Source organism: Arachis hypogaea, chromosome 7, assembly GCF_003086295.3.
Source record: "Arachis hypogaea cultivar Tifrunner chromosome 7, arahy.Tifrunner.gnm2.J5K5, whole genome shotgun sequence".
NCBI classification, from domain to species: Eukaryota; Viridiplantae; Streptophyta; class Magnoliopsida; order Fabales; family Fabaceae; genus Arachis; species Arachis hypogaea.
In genome coordinates, this window is record NC_092042.1 from 72,591,779 (window position 1) to 72,616,297 (window position 24,519).

The 24,519-nt window shown below is 33.7% G+C and overlaps 2 protein-coding genes across 13 annotated transcripts; both read left to right on the forward strand.

Moving 5' to 3' along the window:
• The first annotated feature begins 2,435 nt into the window (after positions 1-2,435).
• On the forward strand, positions 2,436-11,760 carry LOC112703409 (uncharacterized). Of its 7 annotated transcripts, none has more exons than XR_011864132.1 (14): positions 2,436-2,663; positions 2,756-2,851; positions 4,298-4,411; positions 5,150-5,224; positions 5,393-5,473; positions 6,091-6,230; positions 6,595-6,834; positions 7,304-7,478; positions 8,156-8,239; positions 8,723-8,900; positions 9,426-9,598; positions 10,019-10,211; positions 10,992-11,204; positions 11,334-11,760. XR_011864132.1 is itself a non-coding variant. In XM_072199624.1 (13 exons), exons 1-12 carry the CDS (start codon positions 2,505-2,507, stop codon positions 11,199-11,201), a joined length of 1,725 nt encoding a protein of 574 aa, XP_072055725.1. In that variant the 5' UTR covers positions 2,436-2,504; the 3' UTR covers positions 11,202-11,204; positions 11,334-11,760. The 7 variants fall into 7 exon arrangements, 2 of the variants coding, with proteins under 2 accessions (XP_072055725.1, XP_025610621.1); XR_011864129.1 differs by having other exon boundaries at positions 10,046-10,211; XR_011864133.1 differs by having other exon boundaries at positions 2,437-2,663; positions 4,298-4,381.
• Positions 11,761-14,920: 3,160 nt separating this feature from the next.
• On the forward strand, positions 14,921-17,812 carry LOC112703410 (prefoldin subunit 2). 6 transcript variants are annotated; one of them, XM_072199625.1, is made up of 5 exons: positions 14,921-15,402; positions 15,566-15,727; positions 15,806-15,922; positions 16,265-16,726; positions 17,142-17,812. In XM_072199625.1, exons 1-4 carry the CDS (start codon positions 14,990-14,992, stop codon positions 16,719-16,721), a joined length of 1,149 nt encoding a protein of 382 aa, XP_072055726.1. In that variant the 5' UTR covers positions 14,921-14,989; the 3' UTR covers positions 16,722-16,726; positions 17,142-17,812. The 6 variants fall into 6 exon arrangements, with proteins under 6 accessions (XP_072055726.1, XP_072055729.1, XP_072055730.1 ...); XM_072199628.1 differs by having other exon boundaries at positions 15,138-15,402; positions 15,566-15,722; positions 15,806-15,939; XM_072199627.1 differs by lacking the exon at positions 14,921-15,402 and having other exon boundaries at positions 15,692-15,727; positions 15,806-15,939.
• Positions 17,813-24,519: the final 6,707 nt, after the last annotated feature.

Here is a 24,519-nt window from a genome sequence, read left to right on the forward strand (position 1 = left end):
CTTCCGTCTATTTGCCTCTCATACACCAAACGGAACTGGCTGACGTGGCTGAAACGGTGTCCAGGTGTCCGTTATGGTGCCACGCTGGAAGGAGAATAAAGTTCAAAGGACAAATAAGTCCTTGACGTCATTTTGCAAATAAAATTCGAAGGACAAATAGGTCCTTGAGAATTTAGTTCATTATACTTCTATTATACTTCTATTATGAGAATTTAGTTTATAAAATTATGCTTGTATTTTGAAATCTAGTTAACTTGTTGTATTCTGCAATTTAAATTATTTGTATTAAAATTGTAGAAATTGGGCTTATTCTCTTTCTACTTTTTTTCTTAAATTGCATTGTTTTAGTGCATTTGTGTATTATATTATAATTTGTTAAATTGTATTAGTTCAGTTTTTATCATACCAGTGGCATTAGTTAGCATCAGTTCATTTATGTATCAAGTTAGCATTAGTTCATTTGTGTATCATTCATGTATTAAGTTATCATTAGTGTATTTGTGTATTATATTAGAACTAGTATTTTTATCCATAATAACATTACGAGAATATTTTTTTTTAAATTATAGTTCACTTTGTTCTAACAGTATAAATTATGCATGGCACAAAAGATTTATAAAATCAAACTACTTTTACAAAAAAGTCGTAATTTGACAAAAATCTCTGGCTAAGAAGACCAAGATATCTACAGATAAAAAATTAAATAATAAGATTTTTAGTTATTATTTTTATATGAAAAAGTCTAATTTTTTATTAATAATTAATTTTAGCTTTTGTTATCTAAAATTTAAAATAATTTAATGTGTATATTTTTACATTTAAAATATTTTAATTGTAAAAAATTATCGGATGATATATTTTGATTTGTCAAATTACTAATATAAAATATAATTATATATAGAGTGAAAATAATAGAGAGAAATAGAAAAATGGAGAGAGGTAGATGAAAGAATTTAGGAAAGGAGTTTATTAATTTTGAAAAAAAATATTTTCTCTCAATTTTAATAAGAGTGTCATGTGACACATTTAATTATTAAATTAGATAGTAATATATGATACATATAGAAGTATAATGAACTAAATTCTCAAGGACTTATTTGTCCTTCGAACTTTATTTGCAAAATGACGTCAATGACTTATTTGTCTTTCGAACTTTATTCCCCTTTCTGCGTGGCACCGTAACGGACACTTGGACACCGTTTCAGCCACGTCAGCCAATTCCGTTTGGTGTATGAGAGGCAAATAGACGGAAGGACTAAATTGTCCTCCATTTGTTAAAGTCAAGGACCTTTTTGTATTTAAATTTTGTCAGGAATGTATTTGTCAAAAATTTAAAAAATTAGGGACCTATCTGTCTTTTTTTCTATATATACTGTTAATTACTCTAACGTGTCTATTTATGAAAGATAGTCATGTAGCTAATAACTTTTGGAGCAAAATTTCACTTGTTTTGATAGAAATTGTGATAAATAGAGAGCATTTGATAATCGATATATGAAAACTCAAAAGATAATACATATTTTACCGTTCAAAATTATATTGTTTTCCTGCTTATGTGATAGTAATGAGATATGCACCATTGTAAATAACGAAATACATGCATAATTTCGTTTCATTTCACATTATTGACTGACAGAAGGACATACATGTCTACCGTTTATTATCTTAGAGGACCTAATTAGTATTTTTTTTAAAGATTAACTAGTAGTCTAAGGTCAACATCTTTGAGAATCTAACCGGTCACTAGGAGTGTTCAAATCGAAACCAATCCAAATTGAACCATTCACCCAATCCAATTCAAATCGAAAACCGATTAAAACCGCACTAATTCGGATTTGATTGGATTATATTTTTTTGCAAACTGCTGGATCGGATCAGATTTCAGATCTAATTTTCATAATCGATCCAATCCAATCCAAACCGTACAATGCGCTATAATATTATTATTTTATTATTATATTTATAATTATACTTATAACATGTTTAATTTTTTATATATTTTTATATTATTCATATATTATTATTATTTAATAAATAGTTTTTGTTCAAAATGTTATTTATTTATTTATTTTAACTAACCTATAATTTTATTTATATTGTTATGTTATTGTTGGCTTTTTAAGATATTGTTGATACTTGTTATGTTATTGTTGTTTATTTAAAATTTGATGTTGAGACTTGTTATATGTATTTAATTTTTTTAATTTATAAAACCGCAAATCCAATCCAATCCAAACCGATTGAAATTGGATCGGATCGGATCAGATTTTTTTTTTTAAAATATCCAATCGAAATCGCACCGTAAATAAAATCAGTGTTCGAATCGGATGAATTTTTGATTCAAAACAGATCCATATCGCACCGCGAACACCCCTACCTGTCACTTACTCACTTTACTCTTTATTTTAAAATTATTATTAGTTATTAATTAATGAAAATTTAGTAACCCAAAAAGAAAAAGGAAAAAAAAACCGAACAGAAACGAGACGGCGTTCTCTTGGCACATGCTTGCAGCTATGGCTGATGCTGCAGCTGTAGAGTGTTGTGGTACGCAATATTCATGCGACACAGCGAGCAACACCCTCTCATGGATCAACGCCATCGTCGACTTCATCGCCCCTTTCAACTCTTTAATTAATGCCCACGTCGTCAATTTCTTCACGGTGCAGTCACCACTAACAGTTTCTTTCGAGAAAGGGAAAAGAAATATTTTTTTTTTCAAAATTAGGGCTAACTTGGTATGGTTAAATTTCAGGATAGGCTGTGGGAGAATGTTGACAAGGAATGGATGGATTGTCTCCGCAGAGAACCTGTTCAGAATCTTCTCTTGATACCATCTGGAGTGGTGCAGGTTATTTTTTTGGTTACATACTTACATTCCTCATTTATTTTGATTTTTTTCAAATTGAATTTTCTATTTTTAGCTGGGGTTAGGGTTCAAGTTGTAGGATAAATAGATAATTGCACTAGAATAATTGAATGGGAGTTATGCGGCATTTTTTGCTTTTGGTGGAGTTATCCCTTTGGATTTGAAGGCTTAATGCCCTAGCTTATAACGCAGGTAAATAGGCGTTAAGGAATCCTTTTTTTTTGGTCTTTAGGTATCCTTTGATGCATTGAGGAAGCAAGGGTGTTTTTTTGGATTTTATTTTTTTATTTATAATAGAAAAAAAATCCGTGCTTTTTTTTTTTTTAGTGATAGGTGTTTTTGATTCAACAGATTTTGCCAGCTTTAAGGTTAACTTAACTTTGCTCAGCTGAGTTAGGCCATGGGATCTAAATATCTAGTGTGATATGTAAGCTAGGGTTGAGTGACAACCAAGTGCCGCTCTGCGGTGGTTGAAAATGCTTGAATTGCTGCTGGTTCTGTAGATTTCTTTCTGTAGTGTGGTATTATTAGATGTTCAGCTCGTGAGATTTTGGCATTGTTTTATATGATTTTCATAGATACTTAATTGTGCCGCGGTGGTCATGCTCTGTTGGGAGTGTGTGTGCGTGATTCACACAAAAGAGCACAGTAAATGTAGAAGATAGGTGTATTGAATTGGGAATTCCTTCACAATATATCAAGAATCCTAGGTGATACCAAAGTGGATTTCTCTCTGCTGGGGGACACCCTCTAAAATGCCGTCACAAAATACTCCTAATTAACTCTGTCCCTCTGTTTTTTACAAGCGTTTCCTCTACTCTTTTGGTCTTCCCTAACCATTTTTACCACCCAACTAAGTCAATTGAGTTGTCCTATTCTGGCCCTTTCCTCTCTTCTTGCTATATACTTGCTCAAATTATTCCTATTTCCTACCAGAGTCTCTGCGTTTTTATTCTTGATGGCAAGTTCATCTTCTTGTGTGTGCGCGCTTTACTTTAGCCTCTAGTTTCCAGGTCTTTATGATGTTTCTTGATTCCAGTCCTAGAACTCTAGAAGGATTCATGGAGTGGTGATTTTTCTGTCCGAGTTCTTTCTGAATGATAACATCCTTTTGTGCTTTCTTCCTTTTGGAATCCTTCTTGTGTTTACTCTTGGAAAAAAGTCTACCTCCTTGCTTGCCGAATTTGAATAAATTCCTTCTAATCCTATTTGGAAAGAGCAGGTTTTTATATGCTAAATTAAGTCTGTAATTTCTGCCACCATTTTACTTAATTGTATGTTTAGTTGTTGTTATTTATGCATTTTGTGTTTTATAATTCTTACAGTGGTTTTCATTTATTGTCATCTTTCTTTATTTCATTTAGTTTTGTGTGCCAATGTTCTGCTTGTTTACCCATATTTCTCTCTAATGAAAAAATTTTCTGGCAGGACTACTGGCCAGCTTCTTTGAAGCAATTCATCCTAAAGTTAAGGGCTTTAGCACTTTGTCAAGAACAAGTAGATGTAAACACAGTATGTTCACCTTTACCCTTTCTGAACAAGGTTTATACATTCTATTTCGTTATTGCTTACTAATAATTAATATCACATGCAACAAAATCCAAGGATGGCATTTGAATTAACTTTTTGCTTGGACTCTTGGGTAGTTTTTACTGTGAAATAATCTCTGTTGGGGTAGTTTGATATTGATTATGTTTTTGTCCCCTTATTTATGAGCTGATAGAAACTTGGTAACAAGTAGCATTAATCTTTCAGGTGTTTTGGTTATATCAATCCTAAGTCATGTTGATTATCTTTTGATATTTTTGTTTGTTCATTGGATTTAGTAACACCAGATTTAGGCCTTTCGGGAATGTTGGTTTGTTTTCAGTTTCAATTTTATGTTAATTAGTTCTCACTGATATGCTGAAAATAATGCTATGTTTAAATTATGTATTTCTTTTCCATTATTTTTTTGAAGGAAATAGATAAAAATAAAATAATAAATCTTGTTTTCTCTATTTCCTTAAAAAAATGCTTAAAACAGGAAACTAGATCAAAACAAGCTAGCAATTTTGTAATTAATAATGACGATATCAACTTAAAATAAAAATAGAAGACAAAGCAAACAGCTCTTGTTGTGCTCCATGGCAATTTGTTTAAGTTCAAAATAATCTTGGAAAGTTTTTTCAGAACATAATAAGAAAAGTCATTTGAAGAATTAATATACTTTCTGTGTCCAAGCCAAATGGCTGCTTCAAGGATTTTGAATTCGCAGTTTTAAATGTTTTATACTTGCAGGCATTACCTGGTCCGTATATTACTTCACTTAACACTGTTCTTGCTCAAGGCATGAACGTGAAGAAAAAACATGAAGTAAGTCAACGTTTATCACGCTCTTGTATTGCTTTCTTTATTCCGCAAGTTGTTCCCCTGAACCAAAGGCTTTAATAAGAAAGTTTTGAATATACATTTCACTTTCATTTTCAGCAAAAGATTTATTGGCTTAAAATGTATCAGGTAAATAGAGTTTAATTTGTGCAGGTAGAAATACTTTCGGCTGTTGTAAGCACAGTCGCCAATAATGTTAGAGCTGATGCTGTTATTGATGTTGGTGCTGGTCAGGTGTGGCTTCATGTACTCTTGCTTACATTTTTTACATGCATGATGCTGAACGCAGGTGGGACGAGGCTTTGGGAATTTGGGTAGCACTTAGAAAAGACAGTTGAATTTAACTTCAGTGGTTTGTGCATGGGTGGATATGGTCTGTAAAAGCTTGCACAAGGTTAGGATGTTACATGGAAGTTAGTCCAATAACAAGAGATAGAGGGAGACCTGTAAAAACTAACATGAAATTGTTACTAAAGATTTTTTAGTGTAATGACCAAAATATAGGCATGATTTATGATGGGATACTTTCGCTTTGTCTAATCCACTTAGTTAATCCATCTATTGGGAAAAGATGGTGGTGGTTGTTGATGATGATGATACTGATCCTAGGCAAGTTGAGGGACATGGTATGGTACTCTGGTTAGAACTTATCTTCTTTTGAGTCCTTAAGAGCTAGTTGCCTCAATGTTGTGCCTTCCTCTATTGATGATTGTGGTATGATAATTTACTTCTTTGTCATTTGCAATCCCTCGTTTTCAAAATTGCAAATCTGTGATTCACTACTTTGTTGTTTCCATTAGTTCCATCAATACCAATGAGGAAATTTTGTTTGTTTTATGCTCTATTTATAGGGTTATCTTGCACAAGTGCTTGCCTTTCAATATCAGCATCCTGTCATTGCGATTGATGCATGTTCTCATCATGGAAGTGTTACTGATGCACGTGCAGAACGAATTAAAAAGCACTATGTGTCACAGATGTTAAAATCTGGGTATGTTCTCCTTATTTACTGCAATGTTCACTTATATTTTGGGGTACCTATGAGATCCTTGAGGTTGTACAAAATGGCAAATGTATGATAAGGAACAGAATGAAGTAAAATAAGCATGCTAGGAATTCCAACCATAACCATTGGATATCACATGACAAATATACAAGTTTAGGGGAAAAAAGTGATGTGAATATGTCAATATTTGTGTTCGGGAGGATGATTTGCATTTGACGATGTCTCAATAGGTGGTCAAAGTTGTCCATATTATTATTTTAATATCTACCGATACTATTATCATTAATTATTGTTGTTGCTGTTGTTTTTATGAAAATTCATTTATGTGTTTACTTTCTTTTTGCTCTAGATCAGGCATGTGGAGTTTGAATGTTCCAAAGACAATCACATGTCATGTATTGTCAATTGATACATTGAAAACTTTGGTTGAAGCATCTTTGCCTGTAGATGATGCTTTGCAATCCACATCAATGGGGAACCAAAACAAAGATCAAGGGAAAATATGTTGGTCCGGTAATGCAAAGAGAAAACCTTCGACTGTTCTTGCTGGGCTTCATGCCTGTGGTGACCTTTCAGTGACTATGCTGAAGTTAGTTCCGAAATTTGGATAAGTTGCTTTGTTTCTTCCTCTTACTATCCTTGAATCTCTTTTTAGATTAAACAATAATTTTCAGAAAGAAAGGTAGAGAGCACGTTACAAGGAGACAATAAAAGAAGTCAGTGAAGCAAACATTCCAATCCCTGAATAATTTTAAAATATAATCAAGAAAATCCAACCACCCAAATGATATATAATTTCTTTAAAACTCACAACTTCGGGACTTCTGTCCAAACAAGATATCTGATAGTTGACTAATATCTGATCCATTTCAATTTTTGTCCATACATCAAAGCACCACCTTTTCTTCGCTGTGACCATTGATTTTTCTCCATGTAAAGTTGAGAAGCCTGTTTTATATCATTGCCATTGTTTGTGTGTGTTACTTTTATTATATATTATATAATCTACAATTTACATTCTGCAAAGTTGTAATTCATCCAAATTCTTTTTTTGTTAGGACTTTCATAGAGTGCCAAGATGTTAAAGCTGTTGTTAGTCTTGGTTGCTGTTACAATTTATTGTCAGAAGGAAGTGCTAAGGATGGTGAATCTGAATTTGGGTTTCCAATGAGTCATGCTGTAAGATCTGCGGGTTTATCACTTGCAAAAAATGTGCGTGATCTTGCTTGTCAGGTAAGTGATATTTTTGGTCCCCTCTTCACCTTTTTATATACTAGCTTACTAAAGGGAGGGTGAAACAGAGTTATGAGAAAATGACTAATGTTTTGCTAATTGTGACACCTTTCTTCAGTCAGGCTTGTAAGTTTTGATGCCATTTAAAGGCATAGAAATCTCCTAATGCTTTTCTCCTTTCACTATCTTGAACATGCAGTGCAGTTATTGAATATTGTTCAATTAGTGTTACACTACTTATTTCATTGATATGTAAGGTATTATTAGATAAAGACCATAATTATGCATAACATAGACCATTTAGCTTATTTGATTAATAACCATATTTGTGAAAAATAGTTACATACCCTAATGAGGAAGTGGCTCTGCTTTTCTTTCTGCAGGCAGGTTCTTGCACAAATTCAGTGCATGATTCAAGTAAAACAATACAAATTAAAATTTAGGAATATAATGATGCATGACTAACTGAATAAACAATGGTTTAAGCTGAAGAGTACCAAAGTGTGTTGTAGGTCATTTAGAATCATATAAGCGTTGTCTTCCTAAACAGAAAATTGTGCTCCTGTCATTTTTCTGCAAGCGAATTCTATGAATTTACTATTTTCTTTATCCTTTTAAGTTTTTACTTTAAGTTCATGTGAGAAACATACCACACCAACTGCATTTTATCTTGCTAGAGTGCAGATAGATGGAGGAGCTTGGATATGCATGCCGGAATTCATAACTTTGAGTTGCATGCTTTTCGTGCCGCATTTCAAATGGTATTGAATTATCACTTAGTCTTGTCATCTAATTTATGTGTTACTTTCTGGATGTCTTTTGGATGAGTGGTACACATTTCATAATATAGGAAGATCTATTGAGGAAAAGATGGTAAAATCTTTCCTTGGGCAATTTAATTTTGTCATGTATGGAGAAGTTCAGTAAAAGTCTTAAGAAGTAGATTGGATGGAAGGTGACATTAAGGTTAGATGTTGAAAGCATTTAGGAAAAAAGTAGAAACAAAATCCAGTTAAGAAGTACTATTTTGTTTTTATTGAATGGGGGCTATCTTGGGATTGAGTCTGTATTTGTCAAATAGGAAGTGACAAATAATTAAAGTGAAATCGGTAACATACGGAGACAGAGTGCTTTTCTTCTTTTCTTCTTTTCCATTTCTGATCAAGAGACAAAGATATTCATTTAACGATGCATTCTTCCCTTGTACGTAGATATAACATCTCTATGTATATTTGTGATGGCAGGTTCTTTGTAAATATTATCCAGATTTCACAATAAACACTCCTTCAATTGGCCGTAAAGGGAAGGCTCTGCGTCGGAGACATCAAAGGAGATCTGCAGAGTCCCATCTGCATCTTAAAGGAAGTACTGGTCTCCTGAGGCAAGATTTTCTGCCTGTAGTTTCCACGGAATCTGAAGCCGGTATTTGAATCAATCTCTTTTGAGAGTTTATGGCTGTTATTGTTGAAAATCCATTTTTTCTGTCAACTTTTCACCCAATGAATAGTTGGACGAACAAGGAACTTGAGATGAAAAGAGATGGGAAGTTATGATCTCAAACTAGGGGATGAAGTAATCTTCTTGGCTACTTTATGGCTATTGGCAAGATAATGGCTATTTTAATTAGATTTCTCCAATGGATATGCAAAAAATTGGAAATCTTTGTTTTGTTTATTCTTGTCCAATTCTTGTCTTTTTATCATTTTGTAGGAGACCTTTTTGTTTGTTATTATACATGTTACCCATATTTGATATTCATCTCTCCGTGAATCTAGAAAACCTTGGTGAAAAACTATCTTGCAATTACAATAGTAGTTAGTAGACACTTAAAAAGTTGATAATGAGAGTATATTTGACACATTTCAAAGTACCTTGTGATTGTTTGGTGATGTGCGGTGGTGTTGGATTCACTGATGTACATGCTTAGCCTTTCTCAATGTGTTACAGACGAGATTTTGGCCCCTCCAATAGAAGTACAAGCTGGGTGTGGAGGGACTAAATCCCGCGACACATTTTTACATTTTGAGAACTTCTGCCACTCTGGATTGTCTCATCTTGGTATTAAGCTTTCAAATGATGTAAACCTTAAAGGCATATGGAAGGAAGCAGAACCATTTTTGGTACGTCACTTTCAATTTCTTCCATTATTTAAAAGTTCAAATGTCTGTGGTTATAAGGTCTGTAGATCTTAGTTTTATTACTTTGTCTAGAAAGTTATTATTTCTTTGCCATGAAGGGTGCTTGGGTTTAATTTTGCAGAACGGAGGGAAGAGAAGGAATTTTATAGTGAAGTACTCTTCAGTCTTCACCCCTTTCCTTCCCACCCTTCCCCTTCATAATTTTGTTCACAAACACAGACTACATTTTTTCTTTACCTTCCAGTGGGGTTATTATTATTATTAATTTTGTTAATTCAATATTATAAATATTAATTTTCATTAAAAGCAGGATGCAAGAGTTATTCTTATTTCATTTATTACTTGCTTAGTTTGATGACTAAATTTGCATATTCTATTTATATTGACATCGGCATCATTTAGTTTGTTTAAGCTCCAAAGTCCAAACAGGTCCTTGGGATTGTAAGCATTCAACTTTCATGTGTGAACGAGATTTGTTAGTGCCAAACAGTTGGTTGGGTTGGGTGGAGCTTTAGTTGGATTAATAGGGCATGCAGGAGATGAAATCATGAATCCAGCCCCCACGTTGTTTTCCATGTTTCCAGTCGTCTAAGAAGTATGATTAATTGGATTATCTTATCATTAAAGTTGGATTTATTAGGACAATAAATGGAATCTATGAAATATGTGGCATGAAATAAAAATCGCATTTGGACAGACTGAATATTGTTTAGTTATTCTAAGTTGCAGTTTTTTTTTGCCAAATACATAAATGCTATTTATTTTTTATATTGTGCTTTTAGAAGGATGGCATCACAATTTGATTATAAAGGAAATCATTTTTCTGCAAACTTTATAAAAGTTGTTTTAACTGCTTTTTGATGTTAGCTAGTTTTACAAGAAAAGCATGAAAATTTTCATAGGCCTAGTTTGGTAAAGTTTTGACTTTTCAAAATTGCTTATTAAAGCTAGCATTTCAAAGATAGTTTCCAAAAGTTGTAGTAACTATGTTTGATAAATAAAAATAAGTGACTTTCAATAAATACAAACTATAAAACTTGTGTTTAGTAAAATTATTTTTAACATTTAAAATTACTTTAAAAGATATAAATGTAATGAACTGCAAAAATAAATATAAATATTCCTTAATATATAAGGCTATATTAGGTTTTTTAGCTTAAAAAGTATAAGCTAATTTTGAAAAGTATTTCATAGGTGCTTCCAAACGCAAAATTTTCAAAGCTAAATGCGATTTTTTTTTATTTACCAAAACAAAGTTAGTTTAGGTCCAAAAAATTTTACCAAATCAGTTATAGTCTTCTGATTTAGTTATTTTTTATGCCATAATCCAAACATGAGAGAACTGCAAAGTACTTAATGTAGCAATTATGTGCAGGACCTTATAGGACCCTTTTGGTCACTCAGGGCTTCTCTTGGACCTCTTTTGGAAACTCTGATTCTGCTTGACAGACTACTGTTTCTTCAAGAGCAAGATAGCACAGTGGAAGCCTACTTGTTACCCATTTTTGACCCAATGATATCTCCAAGAAATGTGGCCGTAATTGCAAAAAAGACTGACAAACATTTAAGATCCTCCTGTTATTGAAAGGTAAATAGCTTCTGTCTCTGCGCAATTGCTTGTTACTAAGTGTGTGTCTTCTGGTCCTGTTATTCAACCACAGTTATCCTTATATCCTTGTTTTGATCTATTGGCAATTGCTGCATTTCTCTTTTGCAGCTTTTATTAAAGGTAAGGAAGCATGAACATGAAGCAAGCTTACTGACTGGCATCAAAAAGGTTTTTGAGATTTATATTGAAAATTAAAAATGTTGTACTAGTTGTTCTTTATTAGATATTTTTCATTCACTTAAACCATAGAGAGTACTAGTAGAATAAGGTTGTGTTGTTGTAAATGATATACCGTACTAGTATTGCTTCATCAACACTTCGCTGCCGAACGGACTTGTGATTTCTGTAGAACTTCTCAACCTCAGTTAAGAGGATGAAATAGTGCCAAAATGGTACTTCCATTGCTCAATCCCATTTGCTTCCCTTGTAACAACTTTTCAGCTGGTTTATTTGTAAGAATTGTTATGTGGTTTGAATCTTAATATATTTTTACATTTTTTTTTCTTGTATGAATAATACATTGCCATTCTTCTCAGATACTTTGTGTGGTTTAAGTATTACTTTGTTACTCAGATTTTATTCTCATGGGAATTAAATATACTCATGGAGAAGGTAGAAATTGAAATGATGATATTTTGATTGTCTGAAATCAAATTTGCTTGGGAATAACTTTTCAAACTTTGAACTAAACATGGAAATATGATATTTCTATCTTAAAATTCCTAGAAATTATTTATAATTCTCCCAACTACATATACCCATAAATTATTTGGATTGACAGGCAGTAGAAATATTTACAAGCAATTAAGTGTAATAATCATTCAATACAAGCAACTATGGAATGACATAATGATGACGAGATTATCCAGCGAAATGTTTGTTTTGCACACTTCATATAAAACGTATAGTCTCGTTTATCATTCATAATTCTTAAATGAAAAACATTATTCATATATTGAAATTCTTGACATTCGCATAAAAATATAACTATTATTAATTAATTGTATATTTAAATAATTTTTTAATTAATAGTTTTATGTAATTGTTAAAAAAATGCTGATGTTAAAACAATATTATAAAAGATGTAGACATACCAGAATCGTTCTTAAATCAATGTTCTACGTAAAATAAGTACAGTTAATAGTTTAATACAAAAATGCTTGTAACATAAGACGTGATTAAATAGCCTAGTACAGACTGTATATCTATCATGGCTGAGAATGAGATTCTCTGCCATGGGATATATACCTAAATAGACCGATTATATCCACTTATTTGATAAATGATATGATATATTAATGTAAATTGGTCTATAGAAGCTGCTTGATTGAAAACCGAAACATAGTTGATAATTGAAGTAGATAACTCCATATTTCTCCAGTTAATCAATTTATCTTAATTCAGTCATTCCGTGATTCTGTCTAGTACTTGTGTCATCAATTCTTCTTTATCATGAACCATGATGCTCCAATAGCTAACCAGTCAAATTTGTTCTTATACACGCGTGCATTTCAAAATTGAAATGTCTGAACATTTTTCAGAGGCGATAAGCTTTTCTTTGTCAACATTGGTGGTAATTTTGGAAAAGACGTGTTTTTGACATTAATTGCGCTAAGTTCAAAGTTTGAACGACTTGTCACTAATGAACAAAACTATTGATGCCTTTAGTATGTGGCTGTTTTGTCACATTATTATAAGATAAATATTATGTTAATATACATTTTTTTTAATCATTGGATAGAATAATGGATAAATAATTAAATACTGACAATTAAGTATGGGAATGGATAAGCAGAAATAAGTAAATAACAGAATTCTTCTAAGAAAATGATACTAATGTTGCCATCAACAAATGGTAGAACAACTCAAAGTAAGGTTTGTTATCCAACTGAGATGACTTCAAAGCCTTTTCCATAGTTTCAAATAGCCAAGACATCAGAGTCATGAATTAGTCAATTATCATGTTAAAAACAATGACCACATTCTTTGCATTTTCTATATAATTTCTGCCTTGTGCTCTGATGTTGCTACTCTTTTTCGTTTAACTTCTCTTTTATTTATCTTATTTTTTTAAAAAAAGTCATTGCATTATATCCATTATAATATCATATATTTTATTGATTACATTTTGTAGGACATTTTAAATTTTCAAGAGTTAGTGAACCATCATTATCTTAATAGCATATCTGTATTTTACCTCCCTTAACATAATACATTAGTATGTCACATTGAATTGATGATTGAGATTGTTGTTTTTTTTTTTATGTATGAACTGCTTTATTGTTGTTAATAGATTTATAATTTTCTGAACCGATGAATTGATGATTGAGTTAGCTGGTTTTTTTTTATGTATGGACTGTTTTGCTGTTAATAGATCTTTAGAAATAAATTAATGATGTGCATAATATTTAAATTTGCACTAAATAATTATTTAAATTTGTATCATTACACGAAGGGAGTACTATCACCTAGTTATAATTATCGACTAAGATTTTTATGTTGAAAATTTTTTAATTTTGTTTTATTTTAGTTTATATGTTGGATATTTAGTTGAATAATGTTGAACTGGGTTTAGTAATATTGAATGGGTTTGAATTGGATTTAATACTTTTTAGTTGAATTGTATGAAATTTTATCATGATTAAATTTTTTTTAAGTTTAATATCCACAGGTACTCGTACGTATTCGCCTTCTTTCTGAGAGAAATAAACGAGGATCAACGACGGAATAGGGCGGGGACGGGAGCAGTTTTCTAAATGGGAATGAAAGAAAAGATTCCCTTCCCATGAATACCCATTGTCATCCTAGGTGTAAGTGAGTGCGAATAATCTGATTGATAGATTAAAACGAATCAATCTAATATAATCGATTCTAGTACTCAACGGGTAAGATAAAACTCGATTAAACCATTCTGTTTTGGACTAGATATCGAATTCAATCTTGCTGAAACGAATCCAATCTGAATACTCGATTATCTTGTATATTTTTAAAAGATATAATCTAGAGTATTGACATGTGATGTTTCTTTATAGTTTTAACCTGTTATATTAATTTGTTACACTGATAATCTATAATGATAATTCCTAGTTTTAATTGGTCAACACATATGACATGTTTATTATTCCTTATTATAATGTATCATTTAACAGAACATATTAGCAAACAATGATAGTTGACAGCTGATAGTTGAGACTAAACTACTCTACTAAAACACTACTGATACTTTTAAATTCTTGAAGATTATCATAAACTATATTTTTATTTTGTAAAAAGAAACTGAATCATTAAAAAAAGAACTTTTTATTTTCTTTCGAACCGAATAAGATACTTTTGTTATTAAATTAAATTTGAGATACATTTAGCCTAACCAAATTCTTTTTTATTTTTTGGACAAGAGCTTAACCAGGTTTTAAGTGCTGTTTTGATATATATATATATATATATATATATATATATATATATATATATATATATATATTTTTTTTTTTTTTTTTGAGGAAACGGTTGTAAATTATTAAAGTGGGATTCCCAAAATATGCATAGCAGCCTGATTACTGATATCTGATGGTATTTCTTTTAGCCGCAAAGTATTTTGTCTTGTAAATGTGAGAAGATATAAAACATTGTAAAATAACCTCACAATTAGAAATTAAAAGTCCAAATATGTGATCTTGAGTGTGTGTGGCCCGCAGTGCATTAGCAACAATGATACTATCTCCGCGACTATATTCCATTTCGAGTAGTGCTAGGTAAACAATGAGTCAATGATTATTTTAAATAATATGAGCAACCATCAACCACATAAAAATCTGCTACACCTTAATTTAATGCTACTAATTAAATTTATTCTTTTAATTTTATTAATTTACACTGTTTATACATTATTCAAAAATATTGTTGGTTACCTATATTTTTTCATTCCAAAAACCACAGTGGAGATCAAAATCAAGCCCCAAAATGCAGGCACGAGCTTCCGCAATGATGCCGTCGTGATCGAAACGGTGACAACTCCGGATTCGCTCCAATGTGGCGTCGACGTTCACCTTGAAACTTTCAGGCGGCATTGCTTTGGCTCCCTGAAGGAGGCGCGGTTGATCCCGTGGTTGCCGTCGTGGCCGGTGCTTGTGCGGCGAGGTACTCCACCCATCGGCGTGGGACTCACAAGCAGGGGCTTCTGGTGAGTGATTATTTTTTTGGTGTACTTTCTGGCCAGTGATTTTGTTCTGCAAATATCAACTTGTTTCTTTGCATCCAAATGCTATGGACACCAATTAAGAACAATGCTCCTCTTTCTTTGTGAATATGCTGCAAATTGAATAAAATCCATTGGGTCATTTTAGGACACTACATACAAATTGGGCCGAATGCCTAAAGTGGCACATACGGTCCAAATGGCCCAAAAGGCCCATACGGCCCAAAAGGCTCAAACGGAACACAAGCACAGACTACTCCAGTCCCCACTTACCTGCTCGGCTGCTCCACAGCACGCAGACCACTGTTAGGTTTTCTATTTTCTCTCAATTCCTTCTCTTCTCTTATTCTCCCAATATATCTTTGACCCTTTCATCTTCTGTTCTCAGCACCGTAATCTCCGGCGACACAGATTGTATTCCCACCGGTGGCGTTAGCTTCTTCTCCATTTGCGGCGACGAATTCTCAACTATTCACGGCTGTATCATCTTCTTCTTTCGGGGCACGTACGGATTAAAAACAAGTAACTGAATGCTTTCATTTTATGCATTTTAACTTTCATAATTTCTAGTAGCTTGCTTCTGCTTACAGATCACATTCTCACAACTGTGTCAGTTTTTTTTCTCTCTCTCTCTCTCTCTCTCTCTCTCTCTCTCTCTCATTTTTTATTTTTAAATTTAGTTTGTGATTGAATCTAGAGAAATTACTACGAGTGTCATTTTCTCAGTTTGGTAAATGCTATTTATTGTTTGAAAATGCTGTTAATTAATCTTGATTAGTTTCTTAAGGCATTCTTTTTTCTTTAACCTGATGAGATTTTTTATTTTTGTTCTTTTACATATGTCTAGAACTATGGCTGGTAAAGCTGAAGGTAGTGATCACAGGGAGCCAGTTAATGAACAAGCAGTTGCGAATATATATGCGGCAATGAGGTCTGAACTCAACCAAATTCACTCGAAAATCACCGAGCTGGAAATGGAAGTTAGCGAGCACTCGCTGGTAGTTAATGCCATTCAGCCGCTCGATCCCTCTAGGCGATGTTATCGAATGATTGGGGGTGTTCTGGTCGAGAGGACTGTGAAGGAGGTCTTGCCTGCGGTGCTGCGCAACAAAGAGGGACTCGAAGAAGTTATTAGCAGGCTCAATGAAGCATTGGAAAAGAAGAAAAAGGAGATTGTTGAGTTTGAGGCTAAATATAAAATCAGGATAAGGAAGGCTGATGCAGAGGTGAAGGATGAATCCGGTAGGAAGGAAGGCACTGCTCAAGGCGTTCTTGTTGGCCCTGCAGGTGGAAGTGAAGCATAGATCAGGTTTTACTCTGTTTTCTGAGAATGTTAGCATGAAGTCTTCTATACTCTTGTACTTTAACATGTTGTGGTGTTCTGATTTGTTTGTGAGGATTGGCTTAAATAACAAATGTTACATCTTTTGATCTTCTGTTCAATTGCTTTTAGAGGAACTTATGTTGAGCAAGTCTTATGTAAGAAACTGTTCTTAGACATGTTCTCATGTAGGATTTTACTGTAAGTGCATATGATATGATTAGTAATTGCTTCAGCTATTTTTGGTTTTGTCTGTCACAAATCATTTCTATAACTATAAGTACCCATTTCTTTAAGTTTCTTTTTTGAGGATTAGAAAGAACAGTAATCTTGTGTGCAAAGATGAAGCCTACCTTTGATGAAATGTTGAAATGCTTAATGTGTTTCGTGTGCATAATTGTAGGCCCTATGACTGTGTTTGGGTACCTAATGATAAATGGAGTGGGGTGAATGAAGTGGAATAAAATTAAAATTAAAGTTTTACTTGTGGAAGGTATTCCATGAAGATGATTCCATATATCCTTGATTTGAGAAATAAGCAACTCCTTCCTCCTTCCATATTCAAGGTGCAATTGTGCAACAGGAGATTTTGCTTGATGTGCTCTCTAGTACTTCTGTTACCATATCTCTTGAAAGCCAGGTTGTGAAATCGTGTTTCTCGCAATATCAACCCCATGTCCTCTTGAATTTTTGTTTGGGACTACATAGCCAAGATCTGTATGAAGCTATAGTTTGAAGATAATTCCGAGTGAGGAGTCTAAATGAAGCAACCTGTAGAGGTGTCTTTTTAGCCTTGCATCTGGTGTCAGGTAGCCTATTCGAGCTTAGTTTAATTGATTCTCCATTGTTTAACAATTTGGCTAGATTGATTCTCCATTGTTTAACAGTTTGGCCTGTTCCGATTTCGGAGTCAAGCTGGCCACTTCTTTTTTTCAGTTCACAAGAATCTGTCTCTATTTGTGTAGGAACTTTAGTTTGGTTGATTTACTAATGTCGTTAAACAGTTTGAATCTACATTGTGGTGTAAGAGTTTCGTATATTGGATGAGAAACTGAAGCTCTTTGCATTTAACAATCATACTCTAAGATGATGCATGTATCCGATTGTGTCTATTGATGATCTTGTCATTACCAGCACGATGATTAAGCGTCTAGAAATACTTCATATTCTATTGCATGTTTGAAAGCTTTATACTCTAGAGGAAAGGTTTTGGACGATTTTTTGTTTTAGGTACTATTTTAATCTTTTCTTTTTATTTTTTTCTTTTTTATTTTTGGTAGAAAAATAGCTTCCAATATTTCAGATAGAAAATTGAAAATTAATTGTGGGACATTTCTAATTATACTACCTCTCTTTTATCTTCCACTGTCCTTGCAAAGTCTCACCTTGATCAAATTGTTATACCAAAGCAAAAATTAACAATAAAAATGAACAATATATAAAATGTGTATTGTATTATTTAGTAATAATTATTTGGAAATAATACATTTTTAATATGATTTAGATTTTAAAAAGTTATAATGACGTAAACGGTAAACCTTTAAGGGTGATTGAAACATATTTAAAATATTAAAAATAAAGTTATAAAATTGAATGTTAGAAATAATCTTAATTTTTTTTTTCTAAAATTTTAGAAACAAAAATGATATTTAAGTTGACAAGGTAATGATCAAATCAGTATTCGAAAGATTCAAACGCTGACATTTTGGTACTTTGCTATTGTTATTTACAAAATGATCCTTAAAAGATTTTAAAATTTGACAAGCGTACCCACGAGTTCGTCAGAGCACATCTCCGGCAAGCACAGTGTTGACATGGCCACTACATTTTGATGACATGGCAAAAACCCTCCCCCTTTTTGAACCTTAGTCCCCTTCCCTTTTCTCTTTGAATTCTAATCTCTTTTCCAACACAGTGTCTCACACTCTTAATTCACTCTCCCCCAAAACAGCAGTGGAGCTCAACACTTTTAGTATGATGTCGTCTATCTCTTTCTTGGCATTGTGTTGTCTATGTGCCTTCACTGCTATCGCCGTCACTACTTGTATCTACTTGCTACTAGCACCCAGTCGCTGCCATGCCTCTTCTGTCTGTGTTCCATCTTGGAACCATTGTATTGTGCCCCCTCTGGTGTTCTTCTTCTATTATTGTTTTGGTGGTGTTTGTATTAAGTTTTATTTTATTTTATTTTGATTATTGTATATGAATTTATTTGTTTTTTCTGAATTCTATTGTTATTAATATTTTTGAATGATAATTTAACCTAAAAATTTGGGACAATTCATGATTTGGGACAACTCTATTGATGTTGAGGTTGTTGTTGCTGTGAATGGTGGTGTTGAGGGAGGGAGAGGAGAGTGTGCGTTAGAGAAGGGGGAGTGGTGGAGATTATTGTTGATGATAAGGAAAAATAAAAACAAATGGATAGATAAGGGGGTTTTTCTATTAGACCTCTAAGAAACCTGTTCTTAGCAACCTAGGTCACCGGAAGGGGCTCCCTACTAGACCTTCAAAGAACTTGTCATTGACAACTTAGATCAGAGGGATGAAAATTGAATCACTCAATTTTCTCCATGCAACAAGGGAAGCAAATCACTCACCTCACTTAATCACACAAAAAAATGTGCATAAAGCACTAAAGAAATTTTATTCATCAAAAGTTATGTAAATTGTCTCACCAAAGATGTTTAAATAGGCACCTAACAAACTAACTAAAAGATAAGATAACTAATTTAAATCAGATTTGATCTTATTGGATTAGATCAGATTTGATTTAAATTTTAAAATCCTAAAGATATGATAATTAATTTAAATCAGATTTGATTTAAATTTAAAATTCCTAAAAATATTACTATGCAAATCAGAAGTAATTCAAATCTTCCAACAAACTCTAACAACAAAACAAACTAACATAAATGCCTAAAAATTAAAAAATTAATAATAAATTATGCCTCCCATCGAATTTGAAAAGCATTATTGGGCTTCTTGCTGTCCTGACTTAGCCCAATGGTCCTTATGAGTTGTCGCCCTTTCAGCACCACTGTTTTTGAGACGGACTCTTGGTCTTCTTAATGTCCAAGACTGGCATGGTACAATTCTTCTAGTATTCAGATCCTTGAATATGACAAGATTACCATTCCGTCCCTTAGTTCTAAGATGACGAAAATGCCTTCCTGACCACGTATCAGTTGCTATTGATATTAAGACTATTGTTATTGCGAGTAGTGGGGTTGAGAGAAGGAGGGGTAGTATGCGTTGGAGAGAGATAGTGGTGGAGGTTGTTATTGCTGTTGATGTTAAAGTTGTTGTTGCTGTGAATGGTGGTGTTGAGGGAGGAAGGGAATGTGTACGTTGGGAAGGGAGTTGTGATATGGCGGAGACTGCGATGGAAAAGAAGTGTGCGTTGGGGATGGGGGCTGCGACAGGGAGGGAGAGGGAAGGGGAAGGAGTGTGCGTTGGGGAGGGAACTTTGAGGGTGGTTTGCCAAGTCATCAAAATACGGTGGCCACATCGGCATTGTGCTTGCCGAAAATTTGCTCCGATAAGCTTAGGAGCATGCTTGTCAAATTTTAAAATCTTTTAAGAATCATTTTTTCAATAACAATAGTAAAATACCAAAATTTCAGCGTTTCATATACTAATTTGGATATTACCTCTTAGAGTAAATACCCTTTCCGGCCCCTGTCCATTTTGAAAATTGACTACACGCCCCCTGACGTTTATAATTTATCAAATCGGCCCTTATCCATTTGCTCCGTGATACCAATGAGCCCTTGAGTTGGTTTCTCCGTTCAAAGTCGACGGAAAACGCTGAGGTGTAACGTGCAGGCCGTGACGTGGCTCTGGATCATCAAACGTGGATTGCTCTGTAAGCATGTGGACAAATAAGCCCCTGCAGACTCAGCAAAGCGACGTCGTTTTAAAAAGAAGTCCGTTTGCTCGATTAGGGCGAAATCTCAGTCTCCCCATTTCTGAACCCTAACACTAGTGCCTGAAGCATGAGCGATCCAGAGCAATCTTCAACCTCTAACACACGCCGTTTTAGAAGGAAGAATTTGGTGGGTTCGAGTAGCAATGCAAGTGAGGGCAAGAAGGTCAAGTTTCAGCACCCTAAATGCAACTGTGGCACCTATGCCGTCATGCAACAGTCTAGGACAGCCAAGAACCCAGACAGAATCTTCCTGGGTTGTTCCTACTATGGCGTAAGTGTGCACCCATCTTCAGTTTATGTAATCAACTTCCTACGTTGTTTAACAAGTTGTATTCACTATAATGGCAATTGCAGATGGAGCAACGTCACTGCAACTTTTTTGTTTGGCTGGACGAACTGATTACTAAAGGTTGTGGCAATGAAGATGACAATGATATTCAAGGAAGAATGATGATGATGGAGAAAAGGTTGGAGCAACTGGAATTCAAGATTCAAGATGAATATGAAGCAAAATCAAAAAGATGTAGTAATAGCCATAGTGTGTTTGTTACGCTGGCAATGTTAATTGTATTAACAGCAGTTGTGTTTGTAGTGTTTTAGGGTATATTGTGTTGCTTTAAGTGATGCATGGATATCTGTTATGATTTGGGTTAATTTGCTCTGTAATTGCTGATTCTAAATGAATTGTATGTGAATTTTTCTTTGTAATAATGTAAAGACTGAACCCAAGATAACTCTGCACAATGCTGTATAAGGTAAAAGCATAATGTTTATATTCATACTGCTAAGCACAAAGGCATTTACATAGTGAGCCAAAATCATCAGCACATGTCTGAATTCACAAAACAAAAAACATGTTCCATATTGTTTAGTGTATTACTTCCAATAAGTTGACAATCAAAAAATTTTACACCAAAATATTCATAACTATAACTAGGATTATGTCATTTCTGAATTCTTGGTGGCCTAAACCCATATGTTGGCTTGAATTTGTGGGGGTGCATTTAGGCCTGGTGTGGGGATAAACATGAAGGAAATTGTGGTAGTCCCTGAGTCAGTTGCTCCTTCAGGTGGAAGTTGTTGTTGAGTTGATGGTTGTGAGTTTGGGGTTGTTGCTTGCTCTAGAGGTGGTTGAACTGTTGGGGCTGTGGCCTACTGTTGAGGGTGGTGCACTGTAGGTGCTGGAGGTCTAGTTATAGCTTGCTTGGGTCTGAAATTTGGCCCGTGGTTGAGTGCAGTTGGGGCAGCAGGGTTTGAGGGCTCAGTATTGTAGTCCACACCCTAAACCACATGAAAACAACTCAATTTATTGTATATGCTCTTGGGCCAAGTAATTTTATAGTTAAAGGGCATGAATCTGTAAAATAAAGAATTATCTCTACTGGTGGTGGGGCAGGGAGTGAAGATTTAGTGTCAACCCTTGTCTCTCTCCATTAGGCCCACTGTTTGGCTCATTCTCTGCTTCTTGTTGGGATAGAACATGTTTTCTTTTTCTTCTAACATACCTCTTTGCCTTCTTCTTCTTAGTCCTAGGAGACATGTCCTTATCACTAAAAATACCAGGTGGCACATTCTTCTTCTTCTTAGGTGTCTGTTGTCCAACACAACTCTTCTTCCTAGCACCCTTTTGTCCAGCATCCATTGCCTCTTTCATCCTCACACTAGGCTGCTTCTTCCTCACACTCTCTCTCACACTCTTCCTCTGTACATTTACTTCCTCATCACTACTACTACTATCAGATTCTAATCCAGTTGGAGGGGGTTTGTAGGGTTCATCTTCAGTTGTTTCATATCCGTCATCGGAAGAAGGTGAATCTACCTCAACAACATCAGGCCTATATACTGGTTGACTAACATCATGCTCAAAGTAAATAACCAGCAAATCCGACTCCACATTCTCCATCTTTTTATCACACATTTCATTGATTTCCTTATCCCCTTTGAGAACATGCAACCCAGACTCTAAATCAAGGGCACTGCCATCATACCAATACATCTGTTTGTAACTTGTATACCCTAAACCCTTGAACATTTCCTCCAAATCCTTGAAATTAACATAATCTATGTCTAACGGAGGAAATGTATCAACAATTTCGTTGCGGTAGAACAATGCACCATCTTCATCCCGGTCAAACCAACCCCCATAATGAAAAACAGGGACTATTTCATATGACATCTATTAGAACAACAATATGCAATAATTAGAAATTAATTAACAACTTCCATCAGGCCTCATTTTAACATTTTAGAACATGCATGGGGTGATCACATCATCATTAACAATAACCAAGTTCAGTAAAAAAAAAATGGAGCAACACAAGCTAACGAAGCTTCAAGATCAGAGAGCGACACTAACCTTAGTAGCGCCGTCACTTCCTCCATCTGCAGCACCGTCAACACCTTCCTGTTGGAAGTCTCTGTCAGCTTGCTTGGAGGGAGACGTCTGGGTCTCTTAGGGTTTCTTCGTAATTTTGAGGAGAGAACGAGGGTGATGTATGGTGATTGGGGTGTGCACAAGGGGGAGAATGGGATTTCACCCCAAACGAGCAAAATGATGCCAAGCAAAACGACGTCGCTTTGCTGAGTCTGCAGGGGCTTATTTGTCCACATGCTTACAGAGCAATCCACATTTGATAATCCAGAGCCACGTCACGGCCTGCACGTTACACTTCAGCATTTTCCGTCGACTTTGAACGGAGAAACCAATTCAAGGGCTCATTGGTATCACGGAGCAAATGGATAAGGGCCGATTTGATAAATTATAAACGTCAGAGGACGTGTAGTCAATTTTCAAAATGGACAGGGCCAAAAAGGATATTTACTCTGCCTCTTATGTTGGCTCATTTATTCAAAAAGTTAGAAGGTAGCTAAATCCCCTTCGACCCTTCTCCATGTGCATCGATAAATTTGTGTGTATCGTCAAATACTCAGGGTGTGTTTGGGATTCACGTTGAGGAAGAGAGAAGTCTGTTTGAGTGTCTTGAACGTTCCACTTTTATGTTTGGCAATCTTTTGGAACTCTCAACCTAGAAGTGCTTATACTTCTAAACGTACGTTTATGAGAAGCAAAAATTTCTAGCTTATACGTTCACGTTGGAAAAGTTTGGTTATCATTAAGAAATTAGATGAGAACTTTTTTCCTTTTCTACCAACTTTATCCTTTGTTTTCTTCTATAAAAAAATGCAAGTAACCATATAACTTTTACAATAGTTCTTTGTATATGTTTTTTGTTCCAATTTTTTTTCATACAAATTTATTTCAATCACGCTCCAGATAAAAAATTTATTATTTTTTATTTATATAAATTCTTTTTTCTATCCTTTATTATACTATATTTATGTTGTGTATAAATTTTTTTATTTTTTTATTTGGTTTTATTCGTATGAATTTTATTTACTTTTTATTATATTTTTTTATATAATATATGTTGTTGATCGTAATTATTATATATGATGTTTGCATGTTTTTTCCCTTTTTATTGTACTTCTGACTGTACTTTATTTTCGTCTTTATTATATACTAATTATAAGTAACAAAAGAGTCATAAATAATAAAAATTTATAGTCTAAAATAATACTAAATTAAAGAGTACTAACGGTACTAAAAAAATTATAGAACATCTTCGTTTTCTTTGACATTATAAAATGTATAATACTATCTTTCATATTTTTATTTTTTATTGTATTTATTTTATTTATATGATAAATATTTTTATATTGTTTTTTTAGTGTCCTGTTTTTTCATGTATATTATTATTTTTAATTGTTTTCTAGTTCATATGATTTTTTTTATTATATAAATTTTTTTATGATATCTCGTATTATTTTTTATGTATTTTATTAGTGTTTT